The sequence below is a fragment of the Haliotis rufescens genome, unplaced genomic scaffold (assembly GCF_023055435.1).
Source record: "Haliotis rufescens isolate VD_foot unplaced genomic scaffold, xgHalRufe1.0.p SCAF_25, whole genome shotgun sequence".
Taxonomy (NCBI): domain Eukaryota; kingdom Metazoa; phylum Mollusca; class Gastropoda; order Lepetellida; family Haliotidae; genus Haliotis; species Haliotis rufescens.
The window spans coordinates 3,488,605-3,504,223 of record NW_025963946.1 but is presented as its reverse complement, the minus strand read 5'-3'; the positions used below and the strand labels follow the sequence as shown (position 1 = coordinate 3,504,223).

Genomic DNA, 15,619 nt, shown 5'->3' with positions numbered 1-15,619 from the left:
TATTGTTTATAAGGTTTTTTTTGTACAACAACATTTAGGTTCAGAGATCAAATGATCCCTAGGTAACCTAAGCAACGGACGCACCTCCCGTTTGCCCATTGTTCACTGCCCATTACCAATGTATGATAATTTAAGGGTTGGCTTCCAGTTGCCCATAACCATCAGCGCTAATTACTGTAAAGTGTAAAGTTCTCTTGCTAATCACATATCAGCGGCAATTATATGTTGGCCCCAATTGTTAGTTTCCACCTTTTGTTTTCTTATTACTTTTGTTTTCCTCACATCATCCATTCACCTGGTGAAGGAGTAAGCATAGGCTCCGGAACGTTGTGTTCCCCATAATGAAGAAGTTGACATCCATAATTCTCTTCCTTATGTGTATCACTTCTAAATGCCTTCAAAGACTTGGTATTTTCTATATTCCCCGTGTCATACACATTGCAGGTCATGGTATACACTGTGTGTGTTTTTTAGCAAAGCGATTCGTTTGTAAAGGTGGACCGTTCTGCACCAACATATAAGGACTACTATCCAGATGTTATCGCATGACGGACAATAAAGGATACACAGTGAGGAAATTGGATATATATCGGGTCATGTCGGGTTTTGCTTATCATTGCGGGTGTATTGTATAGCTTGAAATCAATTAAACGCTGAACTGTGCCATGTCAGAAGGAGGCCCGTAGCTTAAAATCAATGTCTTCTGTGTGCGTGAAATCCATCTGTGAAGACATTGAACATTGAACTATCTCTAAGCATCAACCAGGTTCCACGGTGGATCCAAAAGACACAGACACTCAAAAAGTAAGTACCATTTGACAGGCATACCTTTTGAAATTCAGTTAATGTGGATGATTGCTAGAACGGGTAGTGGCAATGCTGTTCTACGTACAATTCACTTCACAAGTAACCGGGGTCACGGGTAGCCTTGTCTTTTAAAGCACAGAATTCGTCGTGAAGAGCTACGTCCCTTGGGCGTGCCAGTAACCTAGTTCTGGTGCGTGTTGATTATGTTGCTAGGTTTGTTGTCATCATACGCGTGCTTGTGGCTTTAACTGAAGTATGTCTCAGACCTGTATCACTTTGGGCTTTCACATTGAGACAGCGTGCTGTGATATAGGAGAACTAATGTTCAGAGCGAGTGTGTGTGCATGCGTGCGTGCGTGCGTGCATGCGTGCGTGCGTGTGTGCGTGTGCGTGTGTCCGTGTGTACCATGCTGTAGTTAAACATGGATGCACCATTCAGTGTACCAACTTTAAACAACTTTACAAGGACAGGCGCTCCATCAGCTAGATCACGTAAGCAGTAAATAACGATTAGTTTTTAAATAAATGTAACTTGCAATATGAGGCAAAGTTCTCTCTTAACCTAAAGCGTCAACACCTTGATGAGTAGCCACGAAGCAGTAAATGCAGTCAGCATTCAGGTAACATATACGGAAACAAGGAAATCCTATACTATTCGAACTACACTACGAATAATAATACACATTAGGTCAGGTGACGAGGATATGAATAAACACGTGTCACTGTTTGATGACACATTTGAGCCTACAAGTTAGTCACCATCTCAAACTCGTTTTATTTTTAATGATGTAAGTGTCATTCTCTTTGCCGAATGAAGGCAATTTTATATATACTGGTGACAAGGTTAAATTCGTTCTACATATAAATGTGATGTGGTTGAATTCGTTTCCGCTTATAATTTCGATGAGGTTGAATTTGTTTCTGCATATCATTGTGATGAGGTTTCGGTATATAATTGTGGTGAGGTTTCGGTATATAATTGTGATGAGGTTTCGGTATATAATTGTGGTGAGGTTTCGGTATATAATTGTGATGAGGTTTCGGTATATAATTGTGGTGAGGTTTCGGTATATAATTGTGGTGAGGTTTCGGTATATAATTGTGGTGAGGTTTCGGTATATAATTGTGATGAGGTTTCGGTATATAATTGTGATGAGGTTTCGGTATATAATTGTGGTGAGTTTGAATTCGTATGGGATAGTGTACAACATTGACAAATCAAACGTTTTGACAGAATTCGAACTTCGTTTGTTCTGAGCTGGCAAAATTGTTTTTGCATATTAATAGCAAAGACTATTCTAATTTCAAACACTTTAGTGTGTCAGAATCGTCCCAGCTCCTCAGCCATGTCTGTCGTTAAATGAGATTCGGGTGGTCGCAATGAGTTTTTGTGTGTCAACATATACATGTACCTTCTGGGTGGGAATGCAAATACATAATGGCCAAACACATACAAGTGGGTTTTTAGCCAAAAAGGTTTGTTTGGTCCAGACTCGATTATATCATGAATATAGCGGAAATATTGCTGACACCAGTGTAAAAATAATTTACTCGCATTCATATGACAGTGGCATTTCTTTGTCTCTTATGCCTCATGCTGAGTTTTGAAACTGCAGATCATGTCGGTCCTACAAATTAATTCAGTGAATGAGTGTGGGCGTGCATAATGAAAATACATAAGGATTATTCCAAAACGTTTCAGAGAAACAAATCTTTAGAACACATACACAAATTGTCTATTTCATGAACACAATGCTCTCTCAGGAGATGTAGTAAGGGTATGAAGAACATCTGTTGGAAATGGTAAAATGTATGCTAACATATGCATTGACATTCACCTGGTGGATGAGTAAGCATGTAGTCCGAAACGTTGTGTTCTTCATCATAAATAAGTTCACATCCATAAATTATCTTCCTTATAGGCATTGTTGTTCACCCAATTGAGCTGAATGTTACATGTAGTGATTTTCTCAGGCATAATAAGCTGTTTGTGAGAATGTTAGTTTAAATACAAGAAATTGTAATGGGATCATGCATTCACGAGTCACAGACTGCCGTCCAAAGGTAGGTGTATTGTGTAGTGACTGTGAATATAATGGTGACGAGGTGGACAGTGACTGTGAACATAATGGGGACGAGGTAGACATGGACTGTAGATATAATGGTGATGAGGTAGACAGTGACTGTGAATATAATGGTGTCGAGGTAGACAGTGACTGCGAATATAATGGTGAAGAGGTAGACAGTGATTGTGAATATAATGGTGACGAGGTAGACAGTGACTGCGAACATAATGGGGACGAGGTAGACAGTGACTGTGAATATAATGTTGACGAGGTAGACAGTGACTGTGAATATAATGATGACGAGGTAGACAGTGACTGCGAAAATAATGGGGTCGAGGTAGACAATGACTGCGATAATGGTGACAAGGTAGACAGTGACTGCGATAATGGTGACGAGGTAGACAATGACTGCGATAATGGTGACAAGGTAGACAGTGACTGCGATAATGGTGACGAGGTAGACAATGACTGCGATAATGGTGACAAGGTAGACAGTGACTGCGATAATGGTGACGAGGTAGACAGTGACTGCGATAATGGTGACGAGGTAGACAATGACTGCGATAATGGTGACAAGGTAGACAATGGCTGCGATAATGGTGACGAGGTAGACAATGACTGCGATAATGGTGACGAGGTAGACAATGACTGCGATAATGGTGACGAGGTGGACATTGAGTGTGAATATAATGGTGACGAGGTAGACAGTGACTGTTAATATATTGGTGACGAGGTAGACAGTGACTGTGAATATAATGGTGATGAGATAGACAGTGACTGCGAATATAATGGTGACGAGGCTGAATTTGTATATACTAGTGATGAGGTTGAATTCGTTTCAGCATCTTATTGTGACACGGTTAAATTGGTTTCTACATATAATTGTGAGTTAGAATATGTTTGTGCAGATAATAGTGACGAGGTAGAATAAATTTGCGAACAAAACGGTGCAGAGGTAGTATGTTTGTGAACAAAAAAGTGACGAGGCAGAATGTGTTAGTGAATTTATTAGAGACCAGGTAGAATATGATTGCGGATATAATGATGTCGAGGTAACATTGCTATCACATACAATAGTATACATAGGTTGCATACGTTAGTGTGTGTGTGTGTGTGTGTGTGTGTGCGTGCGTGCGTGCGTGCGTGCGTGCGTGCGTGCGTGCGTGCGTGCGTGCGTGTGTGTGTGTGTGTGTGTGTGTGTATGTATGTATGTATGTACGTATGCATGTATGTATGTATGTTTGAATATTTGCTACTGCCACCAAGATCTGCACATCCTTTACAGACTAAACTGTATTTATCAAAAGAAACGTATTCATAGATAGAATTGTATACTTAAACAGCATTGATTCATACATGCACCCATTGATCATACATTTCCAATTTATATCTTGCACAACGCTTCTGTTCAGCGTTTGTTTCTTCAGACTTATAAAAAGGCAGTAAAGGCTTAATCTTATTCTCCTTTATTTCATATTTATGTAGCTAACATGGAAGTGTGGACCGTCATCTCTGGAATAGTTGTGCTGCTCCCTGCCACCTTCTCCGTAGATGGACTGGGCACAACCTATAAGGTCATCAACTCGACCAATATTTCATATCCATATACATGATGCGAAGTGTGAATGTAAATAATATACATCATTTCTGCATCGAACTAATCAAAAGCAACAGTTGTCTTTTCTTTAGTCCAAAAACACTTGCAGCCTACATGTAATTTGGAATCTGTGTGATATAAAACGTCAGTTTCGATTATCTGCCGAATCAGATTCCACTGGGCGTGAAAGGCAAAATAGTGGTTTGAAATATATGAATGGATCACTGAAAATCAATTATGACACCAGGTGTTCGAGAAAAGTGTAAGCATGTCCTGCCCTATCGGTAGCACTCGTCAATCACGAGATTTTCATAAAAAGTAAATTTTTGTTTATTTCCGATCGCCGAATAGATGGAAAACTCTAGATTCCTCGCTGCCACCGACTGTCGTTAAAATCTAGCCACGACAGAATTCGACAATTTACTAGCCCTCCAATCAATTGTTGCCACTGACAAGTACCAGAAATAATTTTACAACAGCGTCTTCTACCACATAACAACTATTTGGTAGTGATTCATAAACAAACGCTAATGTTATAGTCGGAATGGTACAATGGACTCAGCTTTTAGCAGGCAATTATTTTGTTTATGGAAAGGGTTTTGTCGTTTTGTTAAATATACTGTGCTTTATTTATAATCAGTTTATTTCTGTGCTTTAAGGGTACAATACAAGTGAATACGGTGACATGCAGCTTTGCTGAATATAAAAATAAAGACGGCAGAGGACCTCGAGGACTGCGTCTCTCTTCATGCACGAGTAACAAGACCCTCGACTGCACTTACTACGGAGAGAATCCCCACAATTGCAAGGCATATAAACCAGAACAGCAGAAGAGCATCAAGAAGTACTACTCAGCACTGGCAGAAAGTGCCATGAACAATGGCGACCCGTGCACACTGAGCTCCATCACTGAAAACATCTGCGATCTGAGCTACCTTTGTTATGACGGGAGCTGTAAAGAGAATCATCCCAAAGAGGAGTTATAGAATCTAATACAATCAGAGCTTTTATCTTGTAATTCTGTGTATTAAAGTTATATAAAGGAAATCACGAGTTGATGTCTCTGCAAACAACACAGAGTGAGTGAATTTGGTTTAGTCCCCTTTTACAGTATTTCAAAAGTATCAAGGCGTGTAAGTTTGGTGTTGGAGACGCAAGTAGTGAATGGGTCAGAACTAAATCAAAGTGTTTTATGTTGTGACAGCTTCACTGCGTGAATAGGTCAGCACTGAATCAGATTGTTGAATGTTGCAACAACTTCAATGGGTTGGTGGGTTAGCACTAAATCAAAATGTTTAATGTTGCAACAACTCCATCTGGTGAATGGGCCAGCACTAAATCATACTGGTGTATGTAGCAACAGCTTTATTGTGTGAATGGATCGGCAGTGAATCATACCGATGTATCTTGCAACATCTTCACTGGGTGAATGGGTCAGCACTGACTCATACCGGTGTATGTTGCAACATCTTCACTGGGCGAATGGGTCAGCACTGAATCAGACTGGGGTATGTTGCAAAATCTTCACTCGGCGAATAGGTCAGCACTGAATTATACTGGGGTATGTTGCAACAGTTTCACTGGGTGAATGGGTCAGCACTTGATCATACTTATATATGTTGACAGCTTCACTGGGTGAATGGGTCAGCACTAAATCATACCGGTGAATGTTGGAACAGCTTCACTGTGTGAATCGGTCAGCACAGAATCAGACTGGTGTATGTTCGAAAAGCTTCAATGGGTTAATAGGGCAGCACTGAATCATACTGATGTATTTTGCAACAGATTCACTGGGTGAATCTGTCAGCAATGAATCACACTGGCGTATGGTGCAACAGTATTATTAGGTGAATGGATCAGCACTGAATAATACTGCTTCACTGTGTGTTTGTATGTTTCACTGTGTTTGTGTCTGTGTTTGATTGTGTATATGACTATGCGGTTGTGTGTATCACACTGTGGCTGTCAGCATCGCCGTGTGGTTGTGTGTATCACTCTATGGCTGTGTGTATCACTGTATGGTTGTCAGCATCATTGTGTGGTTGTGTGTATCACTCTGTGGTTGTGTGTATCACTGTATGGTTGTCAGCATCATTGTGTGGTTGTGTGTATCACTCTATGGTTGTCAGCATCACTGTGTGGTTGTCAGTATCAGTGTGTGGCTGTGTGTATCACTCTATGGCTGTGTGTATCACTGTGTGGTTGTCAGTATCAGTGTGTGGTTGTGTGTATCACTCTATGGCTGTGTGTATCACTGTATGGTTGTCAGCATCATTGTGTGGTTGTGTGTATCACTCTATGGCTGTGTGTATCACTGTGTGGTTGTCAGTATCAGTGTGTGGCTGTGTGTATCACTCTATGGCTGTGTGTATCACTGTATGGTTGTCAGCATCACCGTGTGGCTGTGTGTATCACTATATGGCTGTCAGCATCACTGTATGGTTGTGTGTATTACTACATGGCTGTGTGTATCACCATGTGGTTGTGTGTATCACCGTGTGGTTGTGAGCATCACTGTGTGGTTGTGTGTATCACTGTGTGGCTGTGTGTATCACTCTATGGTTGTCAGCATCAGTGTGTGGCTGTGTGTATCACTGTGTGGTTGTGTTTATCACTGTGGTTGTGAGCATCACTGTGTGGTTGTGTGTATCACTGTATGGCTGTGTGTATCACTCTATGGTTGTCGGCATCACTGTATGGCTGTGTGTATCACTCTATGGTTGTGAGCATCACTGTGTGGTTGTGTGTATCACTGTGTGGTTGTGTGTATCACTGTATGGCTGTCAGCATTACTGTATGGTTGTCAGCATCACCGTGTGGTTGTGTGTATCACTCTATGGTTGTGAGCATCACTGTGTGGTTGTGTGTATCACTGTGGTTGTCAGCATCACTGTGTGGTTGTGTGTATCACTGTATGGCTGTCAGCATCACTGTATGGTTGTCAGCATCACCGTGTGGTTGTGTGTATCACTGTGGTTGTGAGCATCACTGTATGGTTGTGTGTATCACTCTATGGTTGTGAGCATCACTGTGTGGTTGTGTGTATCACTGTGGTTGTGAGCATCACTGTGTGGTTGTGTGTATCACTGTTTGGCTATGTGTATCACTGTAGTTGTGAGCATCACTGTGTGGTTGTGTGTATCACTACATGGTTGTCAGCATCACTGTATGGTTGTGTGTATCACTGTGGTTGTGAGCATCACTGTATGGTTGTGTGTATCACTACATGGTTGTCGGCATCACTGCATGGCTGTGTGTATCACTGTGGTTGTGAGCATCACTGTATGGTTGTGTGTATCACTCTATGGTTGTCGGCATCACTCTGTGGTTGTGTGTATCACTCTACGGTTGTCGGCATCACTGTGTGGTTGTGTGTATCACTATGGTTGTGTGTATCACGGTATGGCTGTGTGTATCACTGTGGTTGTGAGCATCACTGTGTGGTTGTGTGTGTCACTACATGGTTGTCAGCATCACTGTGTGGTTGCGTGTATCACTGTATGGCTATGTGTATCACTCTACGGTTGTCAGCATCACTGTGTGGCTGTGTGTATCACTACATGGTTGTCGGCATCACTGTGTGGTTGCGTGTATCACTGTATGGCTGTGTGTATCACTCTACGGTTGTCAGCATCACCGTGTGGTTGCGTGCATCACTACATGGTTGTCAGCATCACTGTGTGGTTGCGTGTATCACTGTATGGCTATGTGTATCACTCTACGGTTGTGAGCATCACTGTGTGGCTGTGTGTATCACTACATGGTTGTCGGCATCACTGTGTGGTTGCGTGTATCACTGTATGGCTGTGTGTATCACTTTGGTTGTGAGCATCACTGTGTGGCTGTGTGTATCACTACATGGTTGTCGGCATCACTGTAAGGCTGTGTGTATCACTGTGGTTGTGAGCATCACCGTGTGGTTGCGTGCATCACTACATGGTTGTCAGCATCACTGTGTGGTTGCGTGTATCACTGTATGGCTATGTGTATCACTCTACGGTTGTGAGCATCACTGTGTGGCTGTGTGTATCACTACATGGTTGTCGGCATCACTGTGTGGTTGCGTGTATCACTGTATGGTTGCGTGTATCACTGTATGGCTATGTGTATCACTCTACGGTTGTCAGCATCACCGTGTGGTTGCGTGTATCACTACATGGTTGTCAGCATCACTGTGTGGTTGCGTGTATCACTGTATGGCTGTGTGTATCACTTTGGTTGTGAGCATCACTGTGTGGCTGTGTGTATCACTACATGGTTGTCGGCATCACTGTATGGCTGTGTGTATCACTGTGGTTGTGAGCATCACTGTGTGGCTGTGTGTATCACTACATGGTTGTCAGCATCACTGTGTGGTTGCGTGTATCCCTAATGGGTGTGTGTATCACTACATGGTTGTCGGCATCACTGTATGGCTGTGTGTATCACTGTGGTTGTGAGCATCACTGTGTGGTTGTGTGTATCACTCTACGGTTGTGAGCATCACTGTGTGGTTGTGTGTATCTCTGTATGGCTGTGTGTATCACTCTATGGTTGTCGGCATCACTGTGTGGTTGTGTGTATCACTCTATGGTTGTCAGGATCACTGTATGGCTGTGTGTATCACTGTGGTTGTGAGCATCACTGTGTGGTTGTGTGTATCACTGTATGGTTGTGTGTATCACTGTATGGTTGTGTGTATCACTGTATGGTTGTGTGTATCACTCTATGGTTGTCAACATCACTGTGTGGTTGTGTGTATCACTGTATGGCTGTGTGTATCACTCTATGGTTGTCAGCATCACTGTGTGGTTGCGTGTATCACTGTGTGGTTGTGTGTATCACTGTATGGTTGTGTGTATCACTGTATGGCTGTGTGTATCACTCTATGGTTGTCAGTATCACTGTGTGGTTGTGTGTATCACTGTGTGGTTGTGTTTATCACTCTATGGTTGTCAGCATCACTGTGTGGTTGTGTTTATCACTCTATGGTTGTCAGCATCACCGTGTGGTTGTGTGTATCACTATGGTTGTCAGCATCACCGTGTTCTTGTGTGTATCACTGTGTGGTTGTGTTTATCACTCTATGGTTGTGAGCATCACCGTGTGGTTGTGTTTATCACTCTATGGTTGTCAGCATCACTGTGTGGTTGTGTTTATCACTCTATGGTTGTCAGCATCACTGTGTGGTTGTGTGTATCACTGTTTGGTTGTGTTTATCACTCTTAGGTTGTCAGCATCACTGTGTGGTTGTGTTTATCACTCTATGGTTGTCAGCATCACCGTGTGGTTGTGTTTATCACTCTATGGTTGTCAGCATCACCGTGTGGTTGTGTTTATCACTCTGTGGTTGTCAGCATCACTGTGTGGTTGTGTTTATCACTCTGTGGTTGTCAGCATCACTGTGTGGTTGTGTGTATCACTATGGTTGTCAGCATCACCGTGATCTTGTGTGTATCACCGTGTGGTTGTGTTTATCACTCTATGGTTGTCAGCATCACCGTGTGGTTGTGTTTATCACTCTATGGTTGTCAGCATCACTGTGTGGTTGTGTTTATTACTCTATGGTTGTCAGCATCACCGTGTGGTTGTGTTTATCACTCTTTGGTTGTCAGCATCACTGTGTGGTTGTGTTTATCACTCTGTGGTTGTCAGCATCACTGTGTGGTTGTGTGTATCACTATGGTTGTCAGCATCACCGTGATCTTGTGTGTATCACCGTGTGGTTGTGTTTATCACTCTATGGTTGTCAGCATCACCGTGTGGTTGTGTTTATCACTCTATGGTTGTCAGCATCACTGTGTGGTTGTGTTTATTACTCTATGGTTGTCAGCATCACTGTGTGGTTGTGTGTATCACTCTATGGTTGTCAGCATCACTCTGTGGTTGTGTTTATCACTCTATTGTTGTCAGCATCACCGTGTGGTTGTGTTTATCACTGTATGGTTGTCAGCATCACCGTGTGGTTGTGTTTATCACTCTGTGGTTGTCAGCATCACTGTGTGGTTGTGTTTATCACTCTATGGTTGTCAGCATCACCGTGTGGTTGTGTTTATCCCTCTGTGGTTGTCAGCATCACTGTGTGGTTGTGTTTATCACTCTATGGTTGTCAGCATCACCGTGTGGTTGTGTTTATCACTCTATGGTTGTCAGCATCAATGTATGGTTGTGTTTATCACTCTATTGTTGTCAGCATCACTGTGTTGCTGTGTGTATCACTGTATGGTTGTGTGTATCACTGTGTGGTTGTGTGTATCACTGTATGGTTGTCAGCATCAATGTGTTGCTGTGTGTATCACTGTATGGTTGTGTGTATCACTGTACGGTTGTGTGTATCACTCTATTGTTGTCAGCATCACTGTGTGGTTGCGTGTATCACTGTATGGCTGTCAGCATCACTGTGTGGTTGTGTGTATTACCACATGATTGTGTGTATCTCCCTGTGGTTGTGTGTATCACTGTTAGGTTGTGTGTATGGCTGCATGGTTTTGTACATCACAGTGGTGTTTTGTACATCACTCTATGGTTGTGTGTATCGCTACATGGTTGTGCATCACTGTATATTTGTATATATCACTGTATGGTTGTGTGCATCTATGTTTGGTTGTGCGTATCACTGTGGTTGTCAGCATCACCGTGATCTTGTGTGTATCACCGTGTGGTTGTGTTTATCACTCTATGGTTGTCAGCATCACCGTGTGGTTGTGTTTATCACTCTATGGTTGTCAGCATCACTGTGTGGTTGTGTTTATTACTCTATGGTTGTCAGCATCACTGTGTGGTTGTGTGTATCACTCTATGGTTGTCAGCATCACTCTGTGGTTGTGTTTATCACTCTATGGTTGTCAGCATCACCGTGTGGTTGTGTTTATCACTGTATGGTTGTCAGCATCACCGTGTGGTTGTGTTTATCACTCTGTGGTTGTCAGCATCACTGTGTGGTTGTGTTTATCACTCTATGGTTGTCAGCATCACCGTGTGGTTGTGTTTATCCCTCTGTGGTTGACAGCATCACTGTGTGGTTGTGTTTATCACTCTATGGTTGTCAGCATCACCGTGTGGTTGTGTTTATCACTCTATGGTTGTCAGCATCAATGTATGGTTGTGTTTATCACTCTATTGTTGTCAGCATCACTGTGTTGCTGTGTGTATCACTGTATGGTTGTGTGTATCACTGTGTGGTTGTGTGTATCACTGTATGGTTGTCAGCATCAATGTGTTGCTGTGTGTATCACTGTATGGTTGTGTGTATCACTGTACGGTTGTGTGTATCACTCTATTGTTGTCAGCATCACTGTGTGGTTGCGTGTATCACTGTATGGCTGTCAGCATCACTGTGTGGTTGTGTGTATTACCACATGATTGTGTGTATCTCCCTGTGGTTGTGTGTATCACTGTTAGGTTGTGTGTATGGCTGCATGGTTTTGTACATCACAGTGGTGTTGTGTACATCACTCTATGGTTGTGTGTATCGCTACATGGTTGTGCATCACTGTATATTTGTATATATCACTGTATGGTTGTGTGCATCTATGTTTGGTTGTGCGTATCACTGTATGGTTGTTCATCAATGTATGGTTGTGTGAATCAATGTATACGTCCGTGTTCTTTTGGTGAAAGGATCCTGGCTTCAGCATGTGGATGCTGACGGTGACAGCTAAAACAACACTGACGGTCAAAGAGAGGGCAAAGACGATGTAGAACAACACATGTCGTCGTGAAGGTGGAGGCTCCGACGTTGTAGTGTCGTTGGGGATGAAGCTAGATTCAGACCCTGACATTCTTATATGATATGTACGGTTATCAATTTGAAATCAATGGTACAAATGTGTTGATATTTTTAAATGTCCAGTTGGGACACTTGTTAATGACATCCAAAATCGCCGTTTGACTACCGACACGAAAATAACCTCGGACGAACATGCCATTGCAGTGTTAAACAACAAACAAAACATTCTCTGAATGTGTCTCTATTCAGTGACACGTGTTCGAGTCAATAGTTTACCATATTTGATAAAAAGGAGACTCAATAAAAAGTAAGTAGTTCCCCGCTATCTCGCCCTTGTGACCTAGCAAACGGGACAACGCCCAAACAAGTCAAAATGGTCCCAAAACAATTACGTCAATGACAAAAAGGTCAGAGTCCACTTTCCAAATATCGTAAGAACATGTCTTGTTTCTTGGTGACACTTTTGACAAATTCAGTCAATACTGATACTGACTACTCCTTGTTTTATCCCCTTAATTCCAAGCGCGCCAGGAAAGGAAACAAAAAGTACCGTATTTTAACATCACTTTGTATGACCCTGCCGGGGATCGAACAATCGACTTTCGCCTCCCCAAGAAGAGGCTTTATCCACTCAGGAGGTCTCAAGGTTAAAGAATCCCCCAGCGTCATCTCTGTCATCAGGTCTACTTGGGATAGGGATTTTACGCTGAGTGTGATTACGTAGCATAAATATATACTAGGAATAAACAATTGTATTATTCGAGCCATTCACGAGCATAGCACATACTTGTTATTCATAATATATGATATTGATTGTACGGAAACATACGAGGGTAATACTCACTTTATCATATAAAATAATGTTTTTCATTATCCATGTTTAAGAGGTAATGTCGCCCAAGGATGTAACTTTAGAGTGAGTGAGTTTGGTTTAACGCCGCTTTTAACATTATTCCAGTTATATCACAGCGTGTCAGCTTAATGTGGGAGGAAACCCCGAAGTGATGCAGGTCTCAGACGTTTACCACTTCGGTGAAACCCACGAGCACGGGTATGATGCTGACAAACATAGAAACATAATCGGGGCGAGCCGCGATTCGAACCCACAATCATATGTTTCTGGCGTGTTCAAGGGACGCAACTCTGCACAGCGAATCGCGGCGCCTTAGACGAAACAACTCACTAATCATATATTGCCAAATGGTTTGCAGCCATGTCCACCTACAACGTGTGGAAAACACAATCAAAATGTACTGGAGAGTTAGTCAATAGTTTCTTGAGCAGACATTGCATCGATGTACGGAGTTAACAGTAGTTCCTGAAGATGATCTCATTTGCATATTTATCGGATCGTTAAACGAAACTCATCGGATTTCGTATCGCATGGACAACCCCATCCTTTATACGATACCGAGTCAACTGTGGTGATGAGTGTATGTATTTTTTCTCCTCGTGTCCTTGCTTCGTGGTTTCCGTTCTTTCCTGGTTATTCTGACGTAGGGAGTGAGTGAATATTGCTTCATGCCGCATCCATAAATTCGTATTTTACTACATGTGCACATAACAGCAATATTTTTGTCGAAGCGCTCTGAAATGTCAGTCAAATGTCACATTTAAATTATTATCAAATATATGAAAATGCCATAATAACAGTTCAAAGTAAGGAATATTTCGTTTACCTCAAAGATAAGCGTGATAATCTTGAACGCGACGTTAAACCCCATTTTCACCTCGTCGACTACGATCATGTTACTCGGTAAATGAGTTGCAACTTAGTCAGCTAGTGTATAAGAAGCCCTCCCAATCCATAGTCGAGTCTTAGTTGGCAACTTCCTTGTTGACTTGAATGTGTCTTCAAGCATTCACACTTGTTTATTCCTCTCTTGACCTAAGCTTTATTGTTCATTGTGTTCTTCGAAATATCATAGGATTTTCTTCTTTTTGTTTTTGTTTGGCAGTCGATTGCATTTTCTGCTTTCTGAATACATTACAAGGTGGTGACGCTATATATTTGGAGTGATCGTTGCTTCATGCTGAATTTAAGATTCACATTATAGCTAAAAGTTGTTTACCGTCTCTGTAGTGCAGTGGACAGAGCGTCTCCCCGGACAAATTCTTACGTTTTAATATATCAACAACTAAGTGAGTCAGTGTGAGTTAGTTAGATTGTACGCCGCTTTTAACAATATTGCAGCAATATCACGGCGGAGGACGCCAGAACTGGGCTTCACACATTGTACCCATGTCGGGAATAGAACCAGGGTCTTCGGCGTGAAGAGCGAACGCTTTAACCACCAGGCTACCCGTCCGGCCCAAAAACTTCAGCAGTTGCAGAGATAGGATTATGTTCCTGCATGTATTGCCATTTAAAAAAAAATAGATGTATAGTTTTTTTCATAAAAACAACAACGTATTAATATCAATCCCTAGTAAAATGACAAAAGAGATGTGTTAGACTACATGTATACGAAGGTTAGTATTTTACTTAGATTAGTCATACAATATCTAAATGATGAAGCTTTCATACTGTCACGTGGTGTGCTTTTACAAATGCGTTGTACGAACCTGACACTAACAACAACAACAACAACACTAAAAATGATATGTATATATAATAATAAAGACCACTGCATCGAGTTTATGTGCAGTTTGTGTACAGTGTGTTGAGGAGAGTAGCAACCGGCATATTTCTTCGCTGTCTGGCTGTAAAAGTGAAACCGAAACTGCCCAGGACCAGTCACTTCCCACTCGAAACCGTCAATGTGTGATTTTGCATAAAAATGTAAATAAGAAATGTAAATTATGGAATCCGGAAACATTTTGATCGGGATAATTGACGGGAAGTGAGACATTTAAAATATATTAGAAAAGCATTTACTAAAGTATTTCGTCGACTGTTTCAGTTGTCAAGAACCAAAATCATTAGGATGATATATTGCCAAAGGATTTTTACACCGTTTGTATTACAAACGATAATATATTCCCCTTCCCATATGAGTCGTTCCTTTCATTTGTGTAAGTTCTTTAATATCTTAAGCATTGCAGTCGATTATATTGGGCCCTTTTAAAAGTAATAAAATAACTTTATATAATTATTCCATGGTCATTGTGACCTTGTTTTTTTATCACTTACATTTCAAAGATTAAACTGTTTGTTAAAGGGAAATATAAACACAACCTCCCATATGAATGCATGTGACAGGGAAGTTAGTGTCATTTGTAATACAATTGTACAACACAAACACACCGGGTATCTGGGCCAGCTCTCGCACCATGATGACATGTATAATCGTCCTCAAACAAACTCAAGTTGTCTCTAAAAGTAATCTATACTCGATTCTGTATATTAAAGTGCGGACCATGTTGCATTGTCATTTGTGTTTTGTTTGTGTTTTCAGGCGAGAGATGACTGCTTGAGTAATGGTTCTGACTCTTGCATAT

At 41.7% G+C, this 15,619-nt stretch overlaps 1 protein-coding gene across 1 annotated transcript; it reads left to right on the top strand.

The window, feature by feature from the left end:
* Positions 1–334: 334 nt before the first annotated feature.
* Positions 335–5,510, top strand: LOC124124664. The gene is made up of 3 exons (XM_048402346.1): positions 335–804; positions 4,359–4,447; positions 5,130–5,510. The coding sequence occupies exons 2-3, from the start codon at positions 4,364–4,366 to the stop codon at positions 5,454–5,456; spliced, it is 411 nt and encodes a 136-aa protein (XP_048258303.1). The 5' UTR covers positions 335–804; positions 4,359–4,363; the 3' UTR covers positions 5,457–5,510.
* Positions 5,511–15,619: the final 10,109 nt, after the last annotated feature.